The following is a 26481-nucleotide window of genomic DNA, read 5'->3' as shown; positions in this document are numbered from 1 at the left end:
CGACTGAGAGGCTACAAAGCAATATGGCGGACGTCAAAGCAGCAAATAAGTTACGATGGAAGAAATCTGAAAAGTATCGCCGAATACGGCGTAAAGAAACACGGGCGAAAGAAGATAAAGAAATCAAAGAGTTAGAGGATCGTTGCAGAGATGTGAGTTGTTATTATGATGATTGATTCTTGAAGATTTAATGATTCGTTAAAATGTGTTTTCGTTGCACCAGACTTCCATCAGAAACACGTGCTTCAGTTTGTTGTACGTTCTAATGTCATTTGAACCTATATAGCGTGATATTGCCAAGGTGTGATTAATTTTAAAGCAAGGTTATCTGTCAGTGCAAAGACAAGTTGTATTACACGGCAAACTTGTCGTTTAAAAGGTTAAATGTAAATCAAACAACAAGAGAAAGAGACTGCATTTATATTTTATCCCACATCCCTCCTTCAATTGATCAGCTATCGACGTAAGTCTGTTTTTTTTTCCTTTTAATGAGATCTTGAAGTAACATTTTGTGTTCATATCTGTGAAAAAATATCTCAGGAAACAAACAAACCAAACAAACAAAAATAAACCAAAGGATTCTTTATAACCTTTGTGTCATTAAAATGCCTAGGATACATATCTTTCCTGACCAATCGTGAGAAAAAACCAAAATGAAATAAAAGTAGTCATACCAATACTAATAATGATGATGATATAGAACAAGAAACTCTCTTGTGGAATATTACTATGAAAAGTGCAAAATTTTAGGAACCATGCATCTCCCTTATACAGTAGCTTGAAAATCAGTATTCATTATCAACATAAGTTACTCTCTTGAAATCAATATGCTGCTGCCCAGGATCTGCTTAAGAACAGAATTAATTGAAATAAAATAATGAGAAGATTTTTTTCCCTGGCCATCTGATAAACAATATGGGACCAAAGACTCTGAAAGCAAGGAAAGTAAATAATTACAGTTGCGTAAGTTTAAGGATAAACAAATTATACCATTATCTGGATAAATAGTAGTTTTATATGTAATTTCAAATTATAAGCAGCAAACCCTCTTGTGGGAAAAAAATTCTACATCCCAAACATCTTTTAGTTTTGTCATTCATCTGTTAATTTAAGTGCAGACAAGCTGCCTGCTATCCAGTTTAGTGCTCAATTTGTGGTACCTAAAATTTTTCATCTCTGACTTCAGTGATTTGACTGTTGCTCCTTGTGTCTGTTCCTTTAGCTAGATGGTTTAGCCAATGTGTCAAAGTTTTCTGATCTACCTCTCTCACAAAGAACACTTCAAGGTATTGCATTAGTTCATAGTTGTTACACTCATTTGAGTTTATTGTATGTTATTTGCATTAGTCTTTTCTTTACCATAAAATTATTCTCCAAACCATTTTAATTTTTTTTTCATTTGTAAGGCTTGATAGGTGCTGGCTATCTGATTCCAACTGAGATTCAAAAGGCTGGAATACCTATCTCCTTAAAAGGCCATGATGTTTTGGGAGCTGCCAAAACTGGTTCTGGGAAAACCTTAGCTTTTCTTATTCCCGTGAGTAAGGTTATTCAATTTTGTTTGATGGATACTTTTGCTATGTTTTGATAATATTAAATCATTAACAATATTTCATCAGGTAATTGAAGCATTATGGAGACAGCAGTGGTCATCTATTGATGGTTTAGGTGCCCTTATAATCTCTCCAACACGTGAACTTGTGAGTAGGAAAATGCCACCAACGTTATAAATAAGTTATTTTAAATTTTATTGTTTGTACCATATCTCTTTAATTTGATAGCCTCAAATGGAAATGCAAACTATAGAGGAAGAACTTTAACTTTGAACAATGTCAAGTTAATATGCGAGTAGCAAATGAATATAGAAAGTTATACCTAACCTTGCAAGCTTATAAGGCTGTCAGTAAAAAAAATTGTCCAAGCTAAAAGGTCTCAACAGCTCATACTTTGTTTCTTACTTGTTTAATTATAATAATTTGTTTGTTTGTATGTAGGCATATCAAACCTTTGAAGTATTATGCAAGATTGGCTGCAAACATGATCTCTCAGCTGGTCTTATCATTGGAGGAAAGGTGACTGTAATTCATATATAATCTCTACTCTTTATATATACTCTCTATTACATGTATCTATACTCTCCCACAGATGCAGCACCACAGTTTCTTTAGAAATTTACCCCCTTTATTCATTTTATTATTATCTAATTTTTTTTTAACACACTTCATAAAATTTTTTCCCTTAAAAATTTAATTGTTATGATTTTTTTTTTCTCAGGATTTAAAACATGAACAGGAGAGAATAAGGAGAACAAACATAGTAGTTTGCACCCCTGGACGACTTCTCCAGCACATGGATGAGACACCAGATTTCACCTGCAACTCCCTACAAGTCCTTGGTAATGAAATCTCAACAAGCTTTAGTTGTCAATACAGTATAAACCAAAAAATAATGTGTAACTTCTCTTTCTCTCTTGTTCACAATGTCAATTTTTACTGTGGCCCTATGCTCTGTTGTTTTTTTTTTTAACTTCAATGTTCACTTTTAATTATCAATCTGCTATTACCAGATCATATCTATGTCAAATAGGATTAAGAAGGGCTGGGTAAGAGAGAAAGTGACATTTCAATGCCTGTTTAAATTTTCATTGTGTCCACCTAGCCAATTTTATATGATTATTAATATCATCACTGTTGTTAATATTCTTATTATTATTGCACAATGTTGTTAAGCCTTTGGTATCAGAAATTTGTCATAATGATTCTGTATACAATATAAGCTTGTTCCATGCCTTGGAAATTAATTTAAACTGATATATTAAATTGTCTGGGGTTTAATAAAAGCTGGTTACTGGCAGTCTTCCAACTGATCACACTTTGTTTGTATTAATTATCCATCTTTTGTTTGTTTCTTATTTTAGTTTTGGATGAAGCAGACAGAATTCTAGACTTGGGGTTTGCTGCTACTCTGAATGCCATCATCGAAAATCTTCCAGAGGAGAGACAGACCATGCTTTATTCAGCAACTCAAACAAGGTCAATGAAGATCCTTTCTTGAAATTTCCCCGCTTAATTTACATTTTTCTTCAATTTTGCATCTTTAACCATTGTATTCCTAAAGCAATCTACCAGAGGTCCATCAACATTTGAGAACAATTTTCAATTGTGTTGAGAAGAATCCAGGATTGCTAAGGTTTTTCATAATTTTGCTCTGTGATTGTTCCAGAAAATTATCTTCATCCTCTTAACCAATCAGATGCAAAACTAAGAACAATGGCATATAGGTCATTCAGTGTGGTCATTGTTTTCACTTTGAGTTCTCATTGGCTAATGATGATATAAACCTTTGTTTGGAAGGGTCACCTAGATTACTTTGGTTTTGGTTTTTCATCCCTTTAGCTCCCAAAATCTCATTAGTTTTCACTCATTTCCAGCCAACTTTTTTCATGTATATTTTATATATTATGAATTGCAATGATCTTACTCTTTTGGTTGCAGATCAGTACAGGATCTTGCAAGGTTGAGTCTGCAGGTACAAATTTGTAGTGTTCAACTAAGCTAATCACTAGCTCCAAAAATTGTCAGGACCATCCCAGAAGGCAAACAAAATGTACTAGTTGTAGGGGTTTCAACAGCTTTTTCCATAAGCAGTTGCCAATGGGTGATAACTGACTGGCTGTGCTAGGAAAAGAGGCTGTAAGGCATCCTTTCCCTTCGGGGTTTATTGGGGCATGCTAAAGAGACAGCTGTGAGAGGTTTTATGGGTGGCAGTAGATCACTGGTTAACAACTTTTATTGAAACCCCTGACTGCTGGTTTTAGCTAAAGGGCATGGTTTTCAGAAAGGCTTGAAGAAGGGTGACTTTACTGTAAATGTCAAAGCACATATTAAACTGGTTTGACAAAGTTAAAACCAAAGGCCAAAGGTGAACCCTAACAGATGGTGATTATTTGCAAGTTTGGCTAGGTTAGTGTCTAATGCCTCAAAACCTTTCACAAATAGGTGACTTGATATTCACCTTCAAAAAAATTTTATCTTCATCTGGGTTGGCTTTAGATGATTCATTTACCACAAATGAATATGAATGAGAATTAAAATTGTTTCCTTAATGTCAATCTTATTAGGATCCTGAGTACATTGCTGTACATGAAAACTCAAGCACAAGCACTCCAAAAGGGCTAACTCAGGTAGATTAATATGTAATTTTCTTTCTTATACAGTTGCATTTGATAGTCTTTTGGGGGTAGCCTGATTAAAAGAGTGGTGAATTCTTTCCTTCTGTCTACTGCCATTAATTTTTATAAAATTTGCTAAAAGAATTGAGTAATTATGTATATATGCTTTTAACCCTTTAATCCCTAGGAGTGCCTGGCATCTAACTTTTCCTTACCATTTCACCCCTGCATCAAACATTAACATCACAAGAATGAAGGAAATGATCACCAACTATAGAAGCTCTTGATTGTTGAACAAATTCTCCTTGTTAGCCCCTTAGGAAATATATAGAAAACAGTATGGAGAATATACATCCTGATGTTAGGGTTAATAGGGTTAAACCTTTCACCCTCATGTGTATATAATTATAAACTTCTCAACTAATTTATGCTTGGAAATGTATTGATTTTGTAAGAAGAAATACAGTTTTGGTCATTGTAGGGGGATGAAATGTTACATTAATGTATTAATGTAGGGCTCCATTAAAATTAGCTTATGCTAAATTGTGTACTTTCTGTAGGAGGAATTAAAATTAACAATTGTCATTCTGTTTGTCCACTGTTATATAAACTTCAGGGTTACATCTATAGTTTGTTTGTCCCCTTTTTTTTTTTTTCAGAGTTATGTTGTTTGTGAACTCCCAGAAAAGCTGAATTTTCTATATTCCTTTATCCGTAATCACATCAAGAGTAAGATTCTTGTCTTTGTTTCAAGTTGTAAACAGGTAAGGGTTTAAACATCTTGAGCAGCCATAATCTAACTTCACATGTACATGGTATCATATCACTTGATTCATCAGAATCTTGCTGTTCCACAGTTAGTTTTGAGAGATGAAGAAACTGTTAAGTGGTTTGTGGATTTGGAACAATTTAGGTGGATATTTTTAATTCCTCGTTTGAAATCCATTTTAATCATCTCCATGCTTTGCCATCTTTTTTTGTTAGTTTGTTTTTTATTATTGGCTGCTTTTGTTTTGTTGCCTAACCCTGCTATTAGAGACCATAAGCAAACAAAGATGGTAATGAGGTAGTGGAAAAACAAAAGATCTCATGGGCAGAACAATAGCCCGGCACATAGGTTTTACAACCTAGTACATTTCATAGCCATCCTCTGCAAATAACAATTTGAAATGACCAAAACTTTCAAGTTCTGAAAGAAAACAGAAACTAAGACATCAAATCATTTAAGTTTCCATTTGGATCTCGATGCTGCTTATATACATTATGCTGAAATTGAGATGTGGCACTGCAAGAAACAGTAAATGCGACCAGACATCTGCAAAATTCTTACTGAAAATATTAATTCATTTTTCAAACAATTTCTCTCTCAGCATGCCATCCTTACTGTTCAAGGTCCTGTTGATTAAATTGTAGTCTCCATCAAGTTAAAGTTAGTTCTGCACTGCACAAAAATTGGCTCAAAGTGTTCTCACGTAACCTTCCTATCATCTCTTTCTTCCATCAGGTAAAATTTATTTATGAATCTTTTCGTCGTCTACGTCCTGGAATTCCATTGATGGCTCTATATGGAAAACAAAAACAGCTGAAGAGAGTAGCAATTTATAATGACTTCTGTAAGAAGACAGAGGCTGTGTTATTTGCTACAGATATTGCAGCCAGGGGTCTGGGTGAGTATTTTAGGAGTCGTGGGAAGTTAAGTTTTTATTGGATAAAATAATGTTGATGCAATGAAAGTCTACCATGATGAAGGAACTTGTATCATGAAGGCTGATAGGTATTTCCTTTATTCTCTATTCTACAGACATTCCTGCAGTACACTGGGTGATCCAACTGGACTGTCCAGAGGATGCCAACACATACATTCATCGAGCTGGAAGAACAGCTAGGTAATTTAGCAAGGAAATGTTTGCAGTACGGCAGTATTGTGACCTTATGGTTTACCCACTGGACTTCAAGTTAGGAAGTCTGGGTTTGAAACCTGACCACCTGATTGTGTTGTGTCTTTTGAGCATGACACTTAACTCAGACAGTGCCTCCAGTCAGGAATGTAAATAGGTATAGGTAAACTGTCTGGGAAGCCTAGCAAATGCTGGGGGTAACCTTGCAATAGACTAGCATCACATCCAGAGGAAGTAACTATACTTCTTGCCACTTCATGCTACAGAAACTGAGATAAGCACAGGAGTCCCGTGGGCCACTTCTCAGCAGAAGACAAAACTTTTCAAGGAATTACTTTCACAGTATCTTGCTTGCTTGGAGCATAAATGGGTACCTGTGAACATGGAACATCCTCTATGGGGGAAGGGGGGTTACCAATATTGCTTGTTGCATAATGCTGCAGAAGGTGGGAAGAGCCTTGTAAGAAAATGCCACTAAGCTTGGCACAGCAGTAAAATGAGTATGCATGCTCAGCAGAAATGGAGCATTCAGGGAGTATTTTGTGACTCTGAGGTGATTAAATTTCAATGGGGAATGAACAGGACATTATTTTACACATTTTTGGACTGTTATTGATGTGAACCAAGTGGACAGTTTAACAGCCTCTGTTCTTATGGAAAGGTCTGAAGGATAAGTAGCATTCTTTTAGTCATAGTACATTGTACAGCTAAAGCCAGAGCACTCACTCTGAACTTTGTAGCCATGTTATGGATGCTCTACTTCAGTACCTAAATATACACCTGTTGCTGCAACGTTTTGTTTTGTTGCATGAAATTTGTAATGGAAGAGGTTTGATAGAAACTTTCCTGAAACAGCAACCTTATCTGTTTTGGTTTGAAAATACCCTCACAGGATGAAAATAAACAATGGGTATTTAAAAATGTGGCCATTTTCTCACAATGATGTTATTAAAGAAATGTTGTCATTCCCATTCCTTTGCCCTCATAAAAATTTGTCATGGATTACAACCATGTGCACTCATTTTGCCGCTGTGTCACTTTGCATGGGTGAAGACCATAAGTCCAGTAAATAGTGCCTTAATGGAAATGATAAAAAGACCTTGTAGTTGGCACATCACAGTGTCAGTTTTTGGCCCTAGCTGAGGCAATTTTGTTATCTTTATCCACAAAAGAGTGTAAATTGGTACTGGCAAACTAGCAATGGGAGGGGGGTAACTTGTGATGGACTTGCATCCCATCCATAGGGGTTAGCAATAGTCAGTCACTTACTTATGCACCAGAAACCAGGATAAATGGCGGCAGTTATGTAAGACTTTCTTATGTGGAGCCTTAAACATTACACTTTTATACCTTGACTTTGATATTTTAATGAATTGCTGACCATTAAATCAGTTTTGTGTTTGTCCCTTTTAGACAGTCTTTAAGACTTGGCTTCTTTTTTTTTAGGTATCAAAAGAATGGCCAGTCTTTGTTGGTATTGTTACCTTCAGAAGAACAAGAAATGATCAAGGTGACACCCTTATTGTAATGCCTCAGTATATCTACATGTTTCTCAAAATAAAGGGGTGAGATATTGGGCTTAATTCATCATAAAAATTGATCTTTCAATCATAGGGAAGAACTGATCTTATTGTCACCTGAGTGTAAAAAGTTTTTTTAGTTCTTTTGTGTTGGGTTAAACCAATTAATTGCCCTCATTATCTTTTTCAGGCTCTAGAAGAAAAAAAGATACCCATAAACAGAATAAGGTTGTTAAAAATTTTCTTGATTTTATTGATTATGTGAATATGAAAGTGATCTTTGCAGTAATGAACACTGCCTGAGCTGTAGTGAAAATAAGGCCTGAAAAAAAAAATTTAGGCCTGTACTGGATTTGAATCTATTACCTCTGCAACACTAGTGCAGCACTCTACCAACTGAGCTCACAATGCAACTGGGAGCTGGTCATTATGTTGGTACCAGATAAACCTGTGAAGTGGTGAATAAACAACTGTGAATATATGAAAGTCATATTGGAAGTCATATTGCTCATGCTTTTCAGGCCTTATTTTCACTATTGCTCAAGTAGTGTTCATTACTGCGAAGATCGCTTTCATATCCACACTTTATCCATAGTTCAAATATATGACTTTCATATATTCACATTTGTTTATTGGTTATGTTGATGATAGGCTGGGGGCATAGGGGTGGGGTAACCTCGTGATGGACTGGGATCCCATCTAGGAGGGAGCAGTAATACTCCTGGTCACCTCATGCTTAAATTGCCCTTGAATTATTGGTTGTCTCCTATATAAGGGCAATTGTTAATTGTCGGTCTTTGTATTCCAAGATTGCATTAGTTATGCTGATAAAGTGTTAGCAGGTAACCCTGCAATGGACTGAGATCTCATTCAGGAGGGAGTAGTGTTACTCCTAGTCGCTTCATGCCACAGAAATCAGGATAAGCTCAGGAGTCTTGTGGGTCACTGGGTTCGAGAACAGACTTTACCTAGGGAGACCTGGAACTTTCTAGAGAAATCTAACAAAATGTAGGGGGAGGGGGAGAAGCAATATTCTTAGTTGCATGATGCTTTGCAATCCAGAGATTAGCTCAGGTGGTATGTTATTCTTCTGTCTTGAATTGCAGAGTAAACCCACAAAAACTTGGGTCAATTCAAAAGAAACTTGAAGCTTTCTGTGCGCAAGACTTGGAAATAAAGCAGTGGGCACAAAAGGTAAACAAGTTGTGCTCCCATAACATCTGGTCATTTATTCGTGCGCCGGATCAAGTCTCTATGAGAGTTGGAACCTGTGACTCCCGGATGCTAATTGCGTGGTACTACCAACTGGGCTACGGGGCCAAATGAATATTTATCAACTAGGGGAAAAAATTAGAAATTAGATCTTTGGAGTTCAATCGATGCCACGAGTGCTACAATTTTATTTCATCTTTCGATTGATTCCTTTACAGAGTATTGTATCGTACACAAGATCCGTGTTTTTACAGTCAAACAAAAAGATTTTCGATGTCAACCAGTTGCCGTTGGACGCGTTCGCTCAGTAAGTCATTTTTTTTGTGTGGCTGTGGACTTCGCTTAATCCATTGAAATTTAGTAACTAGATGCCTTCTGCCTTCTGAGACTCCTTTCCGGTGACAATTGTCAGATACAAACGTCACCCTACTTAAAATAAGAAACGAAAAAATAAACAACAAGAAGAAGAATTTTTATTGTAGATAACAGCATGACCAATCAACTGAACTAGAAGCTTTTTTTATGCTTCTGACCAAACATAGCGACCTAATTTAACTAACGGGTTGAAACTGACCAATCACAACAAACAAACGCTATCTGAGTCTTGCTGTCAAGCTGACCGCCGAGTTTTCGCCAAACTTTTCATGAAACTCAACACCAACGAACCGAGGGAGTCAGGCCCCTTACAAGGTACCTGAACGAAATAGAAAAGACGGAACATACCTTGAGAGCAATTGTAAATATTACAGAAAAGTAAACAAACAAATCTGATGAAAACAGAATTGGGAAATGTACACTTGATAATGACGTAATTTTTTGTTTTTAGATCACTTGGATTACCCAATCCTCCTCGGATTAGATTTCTCAAGGTAAGGTCAAGTGATAGTTTGTTCTGCATATCAGTTGGTTTCGTTGTTTCACGACATCAAAGCTCACTCTGCATATTTACTCTATAGAAAGCCGAGAAAAGGTATGGTAAGCAAGATGACTCGCAGATTGACGTCATCGGTCCGAGCAGTCGATTGGAAGAAAACAGTGGGAGCAGTGATGAAGAGACTAGAGACGAGGAAAGTAACGACGCGAGGGATCTGGGGAATAGTGCAAAAATGATTGATGTTAGCGCTCCACAAGATGATTTACTTGTTCTTAAGAAACGACACATTGACTTCGACCCAGGCCCACCGTTAAAAGAGGTAGGTTTGACAATACTGTGATTTTAATCAAGATTTTGTTCTGTAACGTTTTTAGTAGTAACAGTCGTAAGTGGTGAAAACTTTTACATTTCTGCCTACTGTCAACGTTTGGTGATAAAGGCATGCTTATTTTGTTTTTCTAGTCGTGTTGGAGCAACTTTCGCTGAAGTGTCGAAACTACTCAGGGTTTGCGTTACTTTATTCGCATTCCCCTTCAAATTATTGGTCTAGAAAACTATGTTAACCCTCTCGACCATCGCTGAGGTCCGAAGTGACTAGAGCAACGGTCGCCTTTCCCGCGTAGAAGGCTTTTTACTTGTATGTACGTTGAGTTTTCGTTGGCCCCCTGTGACTTTTACCTTTGGCCATTATGATTGCTTTAGCTTTTACGATACATAGTCGAAAAGGTCTCTATCACGGAGAATGTGATGGGTTCAAATGGCCATTAAGAAAATTGAACAAAAGAAAGGGGAGGAATTACACACAGCTGATCGAATGCAACTTTTTCAAATCTGCTATTAACCCTTGGGCCCCAAAGGGTGACTAGCACCTAATTTCTCCTTACAAAATCAGCCTTGAATCACACATTAAGTTCAAGAGAATAAAAGAAATGATCACCAACTGAAGTAGCTCTTGATTGTTAAAGAAACTCCTCCTTGTCAGCACCTTAGGAAATGTATAGAGAATAGTAAGGAGAATATACATACTGATGTTAGGGTGTAAAGGATTAAGGAACAGTAATGCGGTTCATGATCGGACTATGGCCATTATCCTCTCTTAGACTATCTGGGTTTTTAATTGGTCACGTTTGCAAAAATAGATATTAACGCAATTGCTAGGGATAGTCTGGGTTTTTTAAAGGGGGAATGATATTAAAAATTAAAAAAACTTTTTGGGTTTTAGGAAGAAATTCCAGAAAAAGAGAAGAAATCAAGGAAACCAAAGAGCAAAATTGCTGTTGCCAAAAAGATACTTAACAAAAACGTGAAGGTGAACACAAAGATTGTGTTCGACGACGAAGGAGAGGTAACGTTCGATTTGTTTGATCTTTCGACTTCCAGGAGTACTTACTTACAATATTAATACGCTGTGAAGCAGAAAAGGAATCGGAATGGGAAACTGATAGACTAGGCGATAAATTTAGCGATAAATTTAGCGCTTACAATCGTAGAGTAAATTTTTAGATCTTAGAGGTTAGGAAACGTGTCAGTCAATTACTGGTACAAACATCACGGATTTTTACTCTGACAGGGTATATTCACCGTACAATTTGATTTGACGTCTTACAAGAACCTGACTGACACAAAATGACCTTTTTTTTACTGAAACGCGGAAATGTTCTTAAACAACCCTAAATGCATTGCGAGTTCTTAATCGTGTAATCAGAATATTTGTTTTTTACCATTTCGTTCCCATGAAGCTCAAATTTCAGAAATTCCCTTTTAAAGATAAGAAGTAATAAGGATCCAAACCGCCATTAGACAACAGTGCATTTGAATCTATACTCAACTTACTTGCAGCCAGTAACGATTGAAGGAGCTCCTCTCGATCACACGGGTAAGCCTGAATCATCCAATGAGACACTCGAACCAGTTCCCCTCAGTGAGAGCCACAAGCGTCAAGTAGGTGGAATTTCGGTGGCAGAATCGCGTGACTTGATGCGCGAGGCAGATTTGATTGACAGGAAAGTGGAGCGGGAGCGAATTAGAAGCAAGCACAAAGAACAAAGAAAGAAAATCAAGAAACGACGACGCGAAGAACAAGTGAGAAGAAGGAGAGACCCTTTAGTGATCGTTGTTGGATGAAACCTGATCATAGTTGGATTCAATGACAATACGTCTGTGGCAATCATGATTAATGTTAAAATAAATGATGCCTTTTCCCCGAGTCCCGAGGTCAGCTGCAAAGAGCCCAAATGACAAAGCAAACGGGCAGTAAGCGTAAAACAAAACAAGTGTTTCCTATTCTCAGAGGAAATTAATGCGTAGACCACTTGGTTTGTAAATAGGCTTTTATGATTCGACTGTCACGCTAAATTAATTTTGATTTCTTAGGGTTTCTCTGGTGTCAGTTTAGCTGAAGATGAAAAGAGCGCAGAGGAATCGTTTGAGTCTGATGAAGAAACACCAGTGAGGTATCCGTGACTTCCTCGTTCTTAACCCTTAATGTCTTAGAAGTGATTGACAAGTAACTTCTCCCTACAATATCCCTACAATATCCATGCTCTATCCAGCAAACAGGTAATGAGAATACTCAAATGTATCAGGTGGAAGTTATCTTGATCTAACACCAAATTCTCGTAACTTATTTACAAGGAAATTTGAGCAGCTAGAGGGGAGAGTTAACAATCAGATCTTGGGAGTTAAAGGGAATGACCAGCCAAGCAATTGCGGCAAAATTTTAAGACGAGATCCTTCGTTTGAAGGAACTTTGCACTCACATGAACATGATAGTCTAGAGACTGAGATGAAGACTTGTTTGATAATAAGACTGTAAGTGAGCAATTGAAGGAGGATGAACGACGGTTGATCTCATTGTACGTATACTCGAATACAGCTGTCACTAAAACAGTTTAACACAAGAACTCTTTACTAAGAGACAGCAACTCCTTTCGTTTTCTTCCTCGCATCTGTGCATGAAAAGAGTAAGAAGTCGTCCTCGTATCATGACCAGAATTAGACAATGCATCAAAAACTACTAAAAAGTATACAAGATTCGAAAAAGTTGAAGAAAGTATTCGAACATGCTAATGTTAAAATAATCAATAAAAGTACGAAAAATGTGCAAAAAAAAGTGAAACACTGTAAAGTTCGCTAATGAGCCCAATTCTGAACATGAGAGTTAGCACTTTTTAACAGCACTAAGACCGTCTTTGTATAACATATTACTTAAAGACTATGGCTATAAACATTGGATGTAATCGTAAATTTTCATTTTTCCCCTTTTCAGCCCAAAGAAGAGAAAACGATTTCCAAAGGGTGGAAAATCCATAGATATCTCTTTGGATTTGGCCCCTCAAGGAGCATCTTTAGCAGATGACGAGGAGCTCGCATTACAGTTACTGACAGGATCTTGATAAAGAGGGAGACATTTGGACTAAGAGGAACCGAGGAACACTCTCGTGACACCTGGTCCCGGTCCCTATAAATAACGAGCCTCAAAGTGTGGATTCCTTTTTACGTGAAAGGAAAAGCTCCCACTAACCTGGATCTATTGCCAAAGACGATGAAATATGGGTTTCTGACCTACCCTAATATGGGTTTATGACCTACCGCCAGAAATACCACGTATTCGACACGATGTTCTGTGTTTGGATTCTGCACAAGTATCGTCCAAATAGTACTTATTTGGGTCCACACAAATACTCAGTCCATAGGGTCGCGACAAAATTTATGGAGCTCGATGCCTCCCAAAAAACGGCTGCTACTAAGTGCAAAGGAATAAATGCAACCTCGTTCCCGCTCCTCAAACCCTTTTAGGAAGAAGAGAGAGGGCCCTGGGAACAAGGTTGAAATGAATGCGGGGACCCTAGTTTATGTCGTCGACAACTTTTGCTCAGTTCATATCTAACTTACACCAACAAGTTTAGGTTGACCTTCTCTATCTAACACAATGATTGCCTCTCGCGATATTAATTCTCAATTTTACGCACTGTTGTGCGTTTAGATTGGAGAATTTAGTATTAAATCAGAGGGAATCTTACCCACTCCTCTCCCCCCCCCCCCTGAAATTTCCATTTCGTCATCTTTTTGGTCAAGAATGTATTGATTTTATCACATAGGGAAAAGCAATTTTTATCACTCCGGGGAGGGTAGAAGTTAGCCTTTTACACCTTGACATCAGAACGCAAGATCTTCCTTCTGTTTTCTCTACATTTCCCATGGTACTTGCAAGGTGAATTTGTCTAAGAATCAAGAGCTTCTTGAGTTTGCGATCATTTGTTTTATTCTCATGACCTTAATGTTTGATTCAGGGGGTTAAACTGTTGGGAGAAACTAGATGCGTTGTGATGACTCCTATTAAAGGACTTACTGAAGACATGTCCGTCATCGAGAACTTTATTCGAACCACGATATAGAACTAAAGTTCACACTAACAGCCTCTTTTCTGTTCTCCACCTGCTTAATTGGGGATACTTGAGATGTTTTAAAATTACAACTCTTAGAAGTAACGAACAATCAAATTGAAATGTTCTACATGATAAAAACTTAAAACACACAAGCAAAAACAAAAACGTAGCCTAAACATAATTCAAAGGACGGGAAAAAATCACTCCAAGTTTTATTCCAATAAATTTCAGCAAAACAAAAGTATCCAGTGCTAGCGTAAAAAAGTGATTGTGTTTGAGAGCAATATAAAACACGATTTTTCAGTTCAAAAACCAATTAAATTGTCATTCATTGACAGCAAGATGTCTTTGTAATGTTCAATTTTCCAGTTTTCTTTTTGTTATGGCATAAGGAGGGAACAATGAGAGTTTCACCTCTGGATATGACACATTGTCTGTTTACGTGTTCTGTCCTCAACGTACTCCCAGCGAAGCGTACTTCTTGCGTGCCTAGTCTTATTTTTGTGCATTCTATTTAACAATTTGTTATTGTGTGGATATTTCTATCTTATTGATGCATTCTTTTCAGTCATTGTGGTGAGATCGTATTCGATACGTAAGCTGCTTGGGAAGTACGAATAACACCTTGGGTGCCTGCACGCATAGATAAAAGTAGGTATAATTCTTAAAAGATATTGGTTCCTCGAATATTGTTACGTGATCTGTATTGAAACAACTAAACACGACCTCGATTTAAGTCGATTTACATTCTCTCAGATTTGCTTCGTAAAAAAAGTTTGTGGTTATTTTATTCTCCCCCATCGGCAGTCAAATTTTTTGAGGTGTCTCCCCCCTTATACCCTTTTAGCGACGACTGGCTCCCTCTGAACTCCAAGTGTTTTCCCCCCCCCCTCCCCCCAGAATATCACCCCTCCCCCTCCCCCCCACTCAGGTGACAAATAATGACTGTTCCCAAGGGTGGACTGAATGAGCGTCACCTTTCAAAAAATTATGCACCACTCTGATTGGTTAGGATTTCACATACTGTGAATGTTCGTGTAATTTTTCCATTGTTTCGGATATCTTTCTGGCATTTTGTTGTTCACTTGATTCCTTGGCGTCATAGTAATTCAGGCTGAACACCTCTCGCTCTTTCATCTAATCGTGCTTGTACCTCGCAGCGATGGTAAGTGTCTATCTCGTTCTCTCCTGTTTTCCCTTTTCGTTTATTTTTGTTATTTTCTTTTCGTTTGTTTTAAGTGATTTCACTTTCCTTACCGTATACAACTCCGTTGCATGTTTATTCTGAGAGGGAAGGAGTTTTCGCTCAGACGAGAAAGTCTTCGAACGATTTGCCATCCGACCGACAACATTCAGTTCGCCGCGTTTTATTTACACAAGGTTTTATTTACCTAAGAATCATTTTAACACTGCTGCCGGTTGGCAGGTTGTGACGAAAGACAAAGTCTCTTTAGATGTTGCGTTTTAAGGTTGTGAAGCTGAAGTTAACTAAATTCAGAGAGAGATTTTGAACTCAGTTGGCCTGATTTGGCTAAGAGCTTTCAGAGGCTAAAGATGATGTCGATGTTTGATTCGATTAGCCGTTGTGATAAGTTTGGCTTTCGGTTTTCGACACTGAATTAAAAGTTGCTAAATGAAGTAGAGTGTATGAGTGTTAACCATAAAGAGGCATACATTCTAATCAGTTAGGCCATCATTGTGTGCAGAAAAATATTCTTGCGCGTTCATGACTTGATAGATTACTATCTTCTAGAGCTAAACTGGCCGGTTTTTTTTTGACGACTTTAACGTCTTAGACAACTTTAACGTCTCTAGCATATATGCATCTATTTAGGTGTTGATACAACAATCACAGAAAAGTACCTTAACTATTTTGAACTCTACTAAATTTTTGTCCCTACTGTATTTCCAGGACAAATAATAGTCAATATTTCAGTCTAACACATAAGCCTTAGCGCCAAAGAGTAAGACTTAGTTAATAACAATTGTTCAAATTTGCATTTCTCTACGCAACGCGTGCATTTTGTAAATTTTCTTTATCACTTTCACTTGATGAAGGCTAGAGTTGTTATCCGAAATACTGAGACTTTAAAATATTTCTCGGACATTTTTTAAACTATTTACCAGCGTAACGATTTTATTTCATTATGAACCCACCTGGTTTTAAATACAATTTTGATTTAGACACGTTTTTTTCCTCTTTTTTTCGATTACATCTTATGCATGCCTACTATCTCAAATGAACAATAACAATGAGTGTCGAGAGGAATCTGGGATTGGTTTGTTTTTGCCGAACTTCGGTCTATGATTGGTCCATAAAAAATTGCACTACTCCCTCAACCAATCAGATGCAAAATTAAAACCAAGAATGTCTTGGTGGCCCGCGTTTTCCCGCGCTTTAACCATTTCAGTCACTTTTATTTTGAGTTTTCATCTGAAAGGTGTTTTCAATTTTTGGCCGTTGCGATTACTTTTAATTTGGTTTTACGACACTCAAACGAAAAGCGCTCTTCTGCGCTGTGATTATATATTGTTGAACAAATTTTTTACAAATGCTTGGCAACCAACATCAAGAGGCCGACCTCAGTGTCAAGAAAAAATTCTGGCTTCTCAACAGATTAACATGCACAGCTTCGGGAAATAAAACGTCGAATATATTTAATCGTATGGGCACCTGATTAAATACTAGGCCAAAGCGTAGGTGGGTTGGCTTCTCCATGTCATTATATCTGTTCCTCTATTGATAGTTGGATTACTCATGCTATTATTTGTCTATGAATTGTTTTAGCTCTCATAACACAAGGAAATAATAGTCCCATTGTATTTTACAGGGATTATTTTCAATGACTGTAATGAAACACGGTCAACTATTAATGAATGGTCTGAATCCATGAATAGTATACTCGCGAACTTTGTCTTCTGATAAAATCAAACTCTTGAAAACACTTTGAGAAAAGAGACGATGGACTAGAATTATTGCGTTAAATGTATTCACAATGGTGTCGAAGGGTAAGTGGAGCTTTCTTTAGTTTATTAGTGACCTTTTAGGGTGAATATCCGAGTAAGTTCTACTGAGTGAAAGCTTTATGTCATTTCATTGGATGAAGACGGCGAAACGCTTTCCTACGAGTTGATTTGCTGGTGTTAGATGTATCTCGTGTTAGGTGAAAGTACAAATTCGGAGTTGGCACTTTTTATCTTCCTTGATCACGTGCAAATCTCGTCGAATTTCCTCTTATCTCGTGTATCTTTATTTGTTTAAAAAGGGAAACATGGCAAATATCTTTTTCTTTTACTCCTACCGCAATATGAATACAATTTTTTTAAATCTCGCTTAACATCTTCTTGGGAAAATTTCAATTGCTGTCGTTTCAGAAGCAGCAGGTTTGCGGTTTTAGCTGTTTTGTTTTCTGATTCCATTGCTTACAACGAGAAAGAGGACTGTTTTATACATACCTTAAACAAACCGTCATTCAGTCAGTCACAGAGGTCTTTTGATTTGGTATCTTTATCACTACTACCGTTTCATACATATCCTAAACAAAACGTTTTTTTGTTGGGTCACACAGGTCCTTTGATATAGTATCCATATCACTGGTGCTGTACTGAAAAACTTAACTCCCGTTACATGTTTAGGTTCTAAAGCGCCTTTTTTCGTTCCCGAACCTGAAAGAGGCGTTTGTCTTAGCGCACTCTTCCCGGAGAATTGTAAAATTGTCGGAGAGCATATTAAAACATGTTCTGAGATTGATGACCGTTGTTCACGGCTTGGGTGTTTCTAAAGTACAGCGACTTTAGATAAACGCTGGTCTATCGCCTGAACGGTAAGCTCGACACAGACCCCCACGCATAATCTTGAGAAAAATTACACCAGTTGCTTCAGCTGTCGCTTCTATGTGATCCAACATATCCCACAATTACAATAGAGTTGGTTATCCTTAGAGCTTGATTTTGACATCAACTCGTGAGAAAATGAAATTTCAACGGGACAGTTTAAAATTCAAGTCGTATCACCGCATTATTGTTTTATCGATTTTCAAATATTTCCATCAAAACACAAAGATACTTTCTCAATAAGATCCCTCTGAGCGTTGGTTTGTTTTCTTAGCATCTATATTAAAAAGTAATTTCGCCAATGTCAACGTCAATATCGTGAAAAACTTATTATCAAAAGAAAAAAAAAGCGACGTCTTTTGAGGACCGGGGGCTCGTGTGAGGCGGAAATGAGATTTTTGAGAAGAAAGCAAATATTTGATTGCTTACTCCTTACCGTTTTCAAATATCCCTTGAAAGCGCCGATGGGATTGGCCAACAGTCATCCGCGGTGTGGTATATATTTATGATTGCTTTTTTTTTGTTGGTTCACCCACCCACTAATCTACTTGCATGATATTTTCCAATATTTCGTGACTTTCGTACATGAGAGGCTCTTCCCATGACCAGGTGTATATTCTGCAAGGGTATAAAACCGCGGTTTAAACTTGATTATCCAGCTGCCTTTCTTTAAACAGCTCCAATACGGAACAACTAGTCATCTGCACGCCACTAAAAATTGAGAAGCATTTTAACCAAATGCGCTTTGCGGAAGTTGTGAGGCCAATCCTGCCGGTGAACATTGACAAGGAATTTTGCATTGGATCTATTTCATGTGCTACTGAAAAGTGAGTCAAAGACAGCACAGTTTTTCTGTTAAATTTTAGCTTAGAGATATGTAAGGATTTAATTCTTAGTTGTTGTTACTTCAGTCGGTTCTTTGATGGAGTTTTACCTCCCTCCCAACGTGTATATAGTATTATATAGCTCAGTTCTGGGAGGCCTGGGTTCGGATCCCGTCGAAGCCTAAATTTTTCAGGCTTCTTCGTTTCTGCCATTGCTAAATAACTCACTTGGTCACCTGCGAGGATCATTGCTTCACTTGATTCATTCTCTCTATTATCAAATCATTTGTTGAAAGCCAATAAAAAGATTTAGTGAGATATAAATTATCAACACTAAGTTCCCTAGACATCCAGTGGATCAAATATTGCACACATTTGAATTTATTCAACCTCGTTTCATCAGCAAGCAAGGACAGCTAACTCGGTGAAACGGGCTGAGATCATGAACGCTTTAGGAATTCAATTTCAGTTTTCCAAGCTTCTCTTTCGTTCGCTTTAATAAGTACAACGGCACTGATTCCTCATTTCTTTACTTTTCATATTTCCCGAAATTTAGATTTATCTCTGTGATGTATTTTATGTCACAAACTGGATTAATCAAGATTTAAAGTCGTGTAAATGATGAGCCTTTTGACGCTTCACGAAAAATACCTAATTAAAACTATTTTCACCTTCACGCCAAAAAAATTCCAGGTGGGAAGTAACAGTTGCAAGTCAGGAATATCATGATAGAGCCTCAACAATGTTTTAGGGTAATATATCGTCAGCGAGATATCGCGTAAAATTATTTGAGACACTCTTTCATCGGTACGTCCAGTGTTGAATCGCTTTTGGTATCTTTTTACGTTTAAGTTTAACCCTCAGGAAAAACCTTTGTTTGTCTATTTGGAGGAAGGCTCAAAAAGAGTATATAAACTGATGTAAACTGTATTCTGCGTTATTGGGCTTATCATTCTGACGTGTAGATAATTCAGTGGTATTTACATCGTATATTGTTTCAACTAGAGGGGATCAAAGATCATCGTCTCTGGTGACCAATCAATGTGAAGTAAACATAAGTTACTACGTTTGACGAGAATGTCGGTTTGAGTTCGACCGGACGTAAAAAAAAGTTATTTTGCCTCACTTTAGCCAATAAAAGTCCAGTAAATGCTGTTTCATACTTTGTACTATATTGGTGTCGGTTCAAGTTCCAACATAGCTAAATAAATTCATAGCCTATGCACTCAAATCTGTCTGTTTTTACCGCATGAAATGCAAATTCCCAAGGTGTGCTTTGTTCGACTCCATATTCAAGTTGTCTGTTTTGCAATTGGAAAAATAGTGTCCGGCCTACCATACATGATACTTCTAACGCGAACTCATGATTACATGTTAGCTCTGAACAAAAAAACTTGAAACGGAAGAGCATCATGATATTTCTCTTTTGTGGTTGGCGTTCTTTAAATTACAAACAAGTTTTCTATTGAATTTTAATTAACGTTACAAGTTACCGTGAACGATATTGATGAAGGGTTCTGAATTAAATAAATCATGTGAAACTGCACTATGTGAAAATGAAACTTGTGGCCGGGGAATGAACAACTCCACGTCGTGTAGAAACAAAACAATTTACTTTAACTTCTCAACGGTGAAATGACGTAGGTTTAAACTAATATAACAAACAATTATAAAAGTTACACAATATATGATATAAAGAAATAACAAACAACACCACGGAAAGAGGACTATCTGATACTTTGAAACACTTACATTGTTACGGCCACAGAAAGACCAATATTGTTACTGCGAAATGCTGAGGCCAAAAAGGAAAAGGGAAAAAGATAAGCGGCGCGTTATTGAACTGCGCTTAACGCGAGAAACGAGAAGACAGGCATAAAGATAAATTATGCGAGGTAGTACTAGGGCGGCAATAAAAATGACGAAAGGAAAGTTGCTGATGAAACAGTAAGTTAGTATGAACGTTGGCTAATTACCGGCTGAACAGACTTAAGTAATAAACTTGAACTCGTGAAAATCCAACATGAAAAAATGTCGCACTTAGAACTTACATCGTGTGTTCTCGCTTCTAGAGGAAAAAACTGTCCTCAATCCCTCGAAATTAGACAAAAGTTTCGTTCCCAGGTTAGCTATTCATCAGTTTTCCCGTCTCGGGCATAACCTTCCAGCATACCAGCATCCTGAAGTAGTCTGAATAGCATGTTTTTAAAAAAAATGTCGCCTTATTTCAACCAAGCAAAACAAAGAAAATGGCCCAATTTACTAGGTAAATAGGGAAATAGACCATGGTTGTCGTAATAGATACTGTTGTCAGTTGTCGGTTTTCCCTACTTCAGCTGGTCCTAATAATGAGTGAAGGAGCAGTATAATTGATCAAAGCCGGTAATACTAAATGAGGAGATATTGAAACATTGTCACTACAAATGATCGAAAAACAAAACTTCGAAAGACTTCCTGAGCGACTGAATTTTAGCGACTGGTCCCTTTGTCACCAATCTGCAGGTACCTGCTATAGATTTAACACTGAAACGCACCATCAATCAAACCATCCGTTGCTACTAATCTTACTTGGTTACGGCAATTCAACATTTTATAGCTTGCCTAAGGATTATTTCAAGATGGTTCTGCCTGAAAGATTTAGTTAGTGTTGGCGTGTAGTTTGTGGGAAAAAAATCTGTGTTGATCTTTATGGAACGTAATCGTACGGGCTGTCGATTCGTAATTTCAGCGAGAGCAACGTTCAGAATGACGAGGTATTTTCCTGCCTTTGGACTCAGTTGTAAAAAAATTGATGCCAAAGAATTCTCTAAGGTTTGGTTCATTTGAGTTAAAGTTGGGCAACGAAAAGGGTCATTTTAAGGAAAAGGCATCGGCTGACTGTTTTCGTGAGGTTTTATTTGCAGAGCAGTGGAACCGTCTAAGAAAAATAGCAACATTCAAGTGTCCTGTTGTGATTGATCCGACATCTGTGTTCCGACAGATGCACACTATTGTTTATCTAGAGTTCACTTATTGAAGCGAAAAACTTAAAAACTAATTTGTCTGTTTTATGCCAGGCTGGTTTGCGCGTCCACAATTTATTTTCTCTAGTTTAAATCCCATTTCAGTTTTCTAAAGACCCTTTGCCCCCTCCCCCCCCCCCCCCCCGGGGGAAGGAGTTTCCTTTAAGGTAAACGGACATGTAGTGATTAATTTCTTTATTTCCCCTCATCATACAGTTCAGAGCAAATAACAGCTTGACAGAGAATGATCTCACTGCTACGGAATGCTTGTTTATCGCTTGATTGCGTGCCACCAGCCTCGCTTTCACAGCACAGGGAGGAACGAGTTGAAAGTCGGTGAACGCGTTTTGAAGAAATTAAACACAGCGGCTGGGAAGAGCTATCGGAGCGAAGATGATGGTGTGGTTGAGACCGACCTCGAAACGGAGATCGCTTATACTAGGGTGTTTTTTCTTGGTATCTTTGAGGACCATGTTGTTTGTGATTCAGTTTTACAAGGAAGAAACAGCAAGAACTCGAAAACCTGCCCGTGTGCAAACAGGTGGAGGTGAAACACCGGTTCTTCCGCCGGTTTGGAATAACTTAGTCAAGTGGAAGAAAGAAGACTTTCCTAAGAGGCAGCGAAAACGATTGATAATTTACTGGTCGGGAGTTAGGGGACACAAGGTTCCCGTTCAAAAGAGTGGCGTGAATCATACAAATTACTGGCCGTTTTTTTACGCGGGTCAACCTGGGGAATGCCCCGTACCGTGTGAGCTGTCCAGCGACCAATCACGCGCTGCTGAAGCTAGTGCGTTTGTTGTTCACGCTAGACCACCGGATATTTCGAATCTTCCACCGATTGAAAATTTAGCTCCGTGGATTCTTCAAACTAATGAAAATCCTGTATACACACCGACACTGTATAATGCGCGCATTATGTCGCAGTTCAATCTGCTTATAAGCTATCGTCTGGACTCGGATTTTCCTGCTCCGATCTATCCCATGCCTGGATTAGATCCCCCTATACCATTTCAAAAGCGACAGGGAGATATTCTCGCCATCTTTTCTAAGTGTGAACCCGTTCGAACAGAATACATGCGGCAACTCATGAAATATATCCAAGTGGACTCTTACGGCGCATGCCTCAAGAACAAAGAGGGACTTATAGGATTGTACGGGAAAATCAATAATAAATATGTCTTCAAAGATCACAAGCTTGTTCTAACGAGGCATTACAAGTTCTCTTTGGTTTTCATGAATCAAGACTGTGATTACTTTATAGACGACAGACTTTACCATGCTCTCACAACCGGCTCGGTACCAATTTTCATGGGCACTGACAAAGTGGACGAGTTTTTACCTGGAAATCTCAAGAACTCTATTATCAAAGTTAGCGATTTTAAAAGCCCTAAAGAATTAGCAAAGTATCTTAAATATCTCAGTAATAACGAGACTGCGTATAATAAGTATCTAGAATGGAAATGGAAGGGACTAGGAAACATTTTAAACACAACTATTGGTCGTTGGTGGAAACCGCGGCACCCGCTTTTTTGCCAGGTATGCATGGCGCTGGCCAAGGGAAAGCTGCATCGCGGATTAAGGCTGGACTATTGCCAACCGCGCCGTTACGAGGACTGGGGACTAAAGGACCCTAACGCTGACGTTCAAAATCACTATAGCACGTTTCTTTATGTTGGTTTTGTATTGTTTGTGATTGTTATACTAGTATCATGAAGTACACTTAGAAAGGCCCAAGTGAAATTTTTTTTTAAAGATTTTCAATTCCAGAGAAAGCGTGACAATGAGAAACAAAGGGAAGCATAACTTGGAGCCGGCAGGATCGGACCCTGGTTGTTCGCCGCCTTAACAGTCAAGGGGGTTTATGGTTGATTTGCCCAAAGCAAGTTGCTCCCCTTAGTGTAAAACAAGTTCGCACCACCTTGATCAGTTCGCCCCAAAACCTTTCCACTCGTGTCCCTGCCACAGAACGAATTAATTCCCTGCTGAAATCATTTTTGCGACTAACACGCAATTTTAACAATGAAACTATAAGAAGGTTCGATTAACTAGCAAGAATGAGAAGAATGATGTGGGGGCGAACTGCTTGATGGTGGGGTGAACTTGTTTAAAATTAGGGACAAACTCTCAAGGGTGATTGAGAGCGAGCTTGCAATGGGGCGAATTCACCAGGTACCATAATAAACCTGGTAAAGGAAAGGGGGGAGGAATACTTTTAGACTTGCTTTTTTGAGACTCTGTTGTGATTTTATTTCGTAGCCCAGTTTTAGTTTTGATAGGCTCCGACGCGAATGAATGAGTTTCAGAGTGTAAACATTACCCTACAGAAAATTCTTCGAAATCGTAGGATGTTCGCTGTAAATCATACCATATACGTAATTCAGATAGAATTTACGAGCACCTTAAATGTAGTGACAAACTGAAGAAAGAAAGTGAAAAAGTTTTTTCTTGTGGCTTTCCTACTTATTTTTTGAAAAAAAAAAACTCTCTCGAACAACGTTCATACCGCCAGTAGCGAAGGAATAATCATGATTGAAGCAAATATATGTATATATGCTTTGCGGTGAATTTGAATTTCGTCCTATCTAGGCAGGGAACTAAGCTAAAAAATACTTTTCTGCCTTTTTTTTCCGTTTATTTTAATCTGATCACTCAGCCCGTCAATTGGTCTTCAGTGCATTTTGTTTTTGTATATTCCACCGCTCACTCCTTCCGAAGCCTGGAGAGAGTCCAGAGAGTGGTGGTAACAGTGATAGCTATTTTTACCTCGTCATGACTCTCTGACTAATATGTTTTGGATCAATAGAAGATAAATCGAGCTTAAACTTGTAATTTTTAGGTGTTCGGTTATGTGCATATTGTTACTGCAGCTTAGCATGCTTTTTAAATAAAAATCGCCAGCTTCATAGCTTGTTTGGAGTTTATGAGAAAGTTGATTCAGCTTTTTAATGAACAAGAAAATCTATACTGCTTTCAGTCATAAGTAACAACCCATTTAATGTATCTTTACAGAGAACGGTTAAACGAGCAGACAGTGTGACCATTGTTATCCATTTGTCCTGTTTTGACTGTCTAATGAATTTTTTTCTCCTCAATTATAGTATGTATATTTCTTACGCACTTCTTCTTTGTTGTTGGAATTGAAAGGACACTGGCAAGCTGTGTTATTAAGGGAAGGTTGAACAGTAAAACCGAAACATAGTGAAGATGGTCAGTAAAGTGTCGTTCACTCTCTCGTTTTGGTGGAGAAAAAAGACTTGCGAGCTTTACTCTGGCTTCCTGGATATTTAACCGTTTTCAATACTGTTGTCCCCTTCGAGCTATAAGTGTTGGGTGGAGTTGAAGAGAAGAGAAGTATGACTACTTCGAACGAAAAACCTTTGACATTTAGGCAGATTTACAGTCGTCACTGTTTTAGAATTTTACAGTTGTACTAAACCCCTGTTTTGATTGCCTTTTCCTTATAGAGGCCGCATATTTAGATGTTGCACTTATCTGGAGCCATGATTATAATGGGCACCTACAGTTGTCAATACTTTTGTCTTCGAACGCGGTGCTTTTCAGAGGGAGGCGCTTAATTAAAGGAGTAGTATGCTTTAGAATCCATTCAAATTGATCTCTATGATAACTGACGCAACTGATCTCGCAATCAGTCAAAAGAATCTAGCGGAATCGCCCTTTGAACGGACATTTTACCTTCACCAATTGCCTTATGATCATGCGCATGCGTAAATGAAAGACTGATAATTGCCCCACATGGCATGGCTCATTCTGTTAATTTGATTTCCTCCGGTATACTGTCTTTAATACTCTGGTTTTCCTTCAGCACGCATAAATCTTTCGCCTTTTACTAAAGATTTCCGTGGAGGAGAACAACTGAATGAGTCTATAGACCAATTTTTTACCTCCCTGCCTTTCGGCGGGGCTCCAAATAAATTATGACAACCACAGATTCTAGCAGGGAAATGATTACCTAAGTTGGCGTTTTATCTCGTCACGGAAGAGAATCAGTTGATAAGTGACGAGACGAAAAAACGCCCATGGAGGTGTGAGAGGAGATAAGAGAGGAAGGGCTGCTTGTGTACTCGTGGACAAATGTAAGAGGGGAAAAAGGTGCAATTGCTTAGACTTTTCAATGTTTCATTTTAAGACTCCCAAATTCATAGCAAAGTAAACCAGATACAAACAAGCGTGTAAAGAATTTGATTTTATTTTTGTTCAAGGAATTGCGTGTTCTGCGTACTATTTATAAATTCTTACCAACAATTCAGAAAAAGAATGACTCGCAGTTCGGCTCTCAGTTTATCATTTATCCCTTTTCTTATGGGCCCCACTCTCTAACAGGCGCCCCCTTCTCCAAATGGAAAGCCTTAGAGATAAGGAGGCCTTCCCGAGGGCCTTTTTCAGCATTTGCAGTCTTACTTAGATCTGGGCGAGTTTATCAGAGAATGCCGTAGGCAAGTTGACCTTAGGTGTCGGTGAGTTGTTTTTTTCGCAAGTCGACATGTCTGCGAGATAAAGGGGTAAGTTGTCCTATCATCAAGTTCTAAGTGGACAGCCTTTTCTGTTTTTGTGTTTTTATTGGAGGGGAGTGTGGAACGAACGCGGAGCACGGAAGCTTTATCCAACCCCATCGCTTAGCGTTCGTATTCGTTTAATTCTCACCTAAGGTTTAGCCTAAAATATTCGAGATAGACACAGTCAGAGGCTCGACACGCGACAGTAGGCTGACGATTAGTTGGTATATTATAGTGAAAC

General features: G+C 38.1%; 2 protein-coding genes and 1 non-coding gene across 6 annotated transcripts; all 3 read left to right on the top strand.

Moving 5' to 3' along the window:
- The first annotated feature begins 17 nt into the window (after nucleotides 1-17).
- On the top strand, nucleotides 18-14034 carry LOC131780390 (probable ATP-dependent RNA helicase DDX10). Of its 2 annotated transcripts, XR_010718832.1 has the most exons (23): nucleotides 18-152; nucleotides 1223-1286; nucleotides 1407-1537; nucleotides 1620-1700; nucleotides 1995-2072; nucleotides 2275-2395; nucleotides 2918-3032; nucleotides 3495-3528; nucleotides 4121-4183; nucleotides 4831-4935; nucleotides 5676-5838; nucleotides 5973-6057; nucleotides 7516-7579; nucleotides 7780-7817; nucleotides 8696-8783; nucleotides 9020-9108; nucleotides 9628-9670; nucleotides 9758-9994; nucleotides 10898-11020; nucleotides 11515-11757; nucleotides 12049-12128; nucleotides 12944-13198; nucleotides 13263-14034. XR_010718832.1 is itself a non-coding variant. In XM_066172568.1 (22 exons), the coding sequence occupies exons 1-22, from the start codon at nucleotides 24-26 to the stop codon at nucleotides 13068-13070; spliced, it is 2301 nt and encodes a 766-aa protein (XP_066028665.1). In that variant the 5' UTR covers nucleotides 18-23; the 3' UTR covers nucleotides 13071-14034. The 2 variants fall into 2 exon arrangements, 1 of the variants encoding a protein (XP_066028665.1); XM_066172568.1 differs by having other exon boundaries at nucleotides 12944-14034.
- Nucleotides 14035-18516: 4482 nt separating this feature from the next.
- On the top strand, nucleotides 18517-24617 carry LOC131779755 (alpha-(1,3)-fucosyltransferase 10). Of its 3 annotated transcripts, none has more exons than XM_059096355.2 (2): nucleotides 18517-18724; nucleotides 21940-24617. In XM_059096355.2, exon 2 carries the CDS (start codon nucleotides 22117-22119, stop codon nucleotides 23437-23439), a length of 1323 nt encoding a protein of 440 aa, XP_058952338.1. In that variant the 5' UTR covers nucleotides 18517-18724; nucleotides 21940-22116; the 3' UTR covers nucleotides 23440-24617. The 3 variants fall into 3 exon arrangements, with proteins under 3 accessions (XP_058952338.1, XP_058952346.1, XP_066028796.1); XM_059096363.2 differs by lacking the exon at nucleotides 18517-18724 and adding an exon at nucleotides 19308-19414; XM_066172699.1 differs by lacking the exon at nucleotides 18517-18724 and adding an exon at nucleotides 21284-21474.
- Nucleotides 24618-25529: 912 nt separating this feature from the next.
- On the top strand, nucleotides 25530-25648 carry LOC131780756 (U5 spliceosomal RNA). Its single transcript, XR_009339906.2, has one exon. It is a non-coding gene; the product is annotated as a U5 spliceosomal RNA (small nuclear RNA).
- Nucleotides 25649-26481: the final 833 nt, after the last annotated feature.

Source organism: Pocillopora verrucosa, chromosome 9 (genome assembly GCF_036669915.1).
Source record: "Pocillopora verrucosa isolate sample1 chromosome 9, ASM3666991v2, whole genome shotgun sequence".
NCBI classification, from domain to species: Eukaryota; Metazoa; Cnidaria; class Anthozoa; order Scleractinia; family Pocilloporidae; genus Pocillopora; species Pocillopora verrucosa.
The sequence above is the reverse complement of the archived record's forward strand: the minus strand, read 5'-3'. Positions and strand labels throughout refer to the sequence as shown.

Coding starts and splice junctions, on each gene's coding strand:
- LOC131780390 (XM_066172568.1), top strand. CDS start 24: ATGGCGGACGTCAAAGCAGCAAATAAGTTACGATGGAAGAAATCTGAA. Junction 5,839..5,972: donor TATTGCAGCCAGGGGTCTGG/GTGAGTATTTTA, acceptor TCTATTCTACAG/ACATTCCTGCAGTACACTGG. Junction 11,758..12,048: donor AACGACGACGCGAAGAACAA/GTGAGAAGAAGG, acceptor TTGATTTCTTAG/GGTTTCTCTGGTGTCAGTTT.
- LOC131779755 (XM_059096355.2), top strand. CDS start 22,117: ATGATGGTGTGGTTGAGACCGACCTCGAAACGGAGATCGCTTATACTA.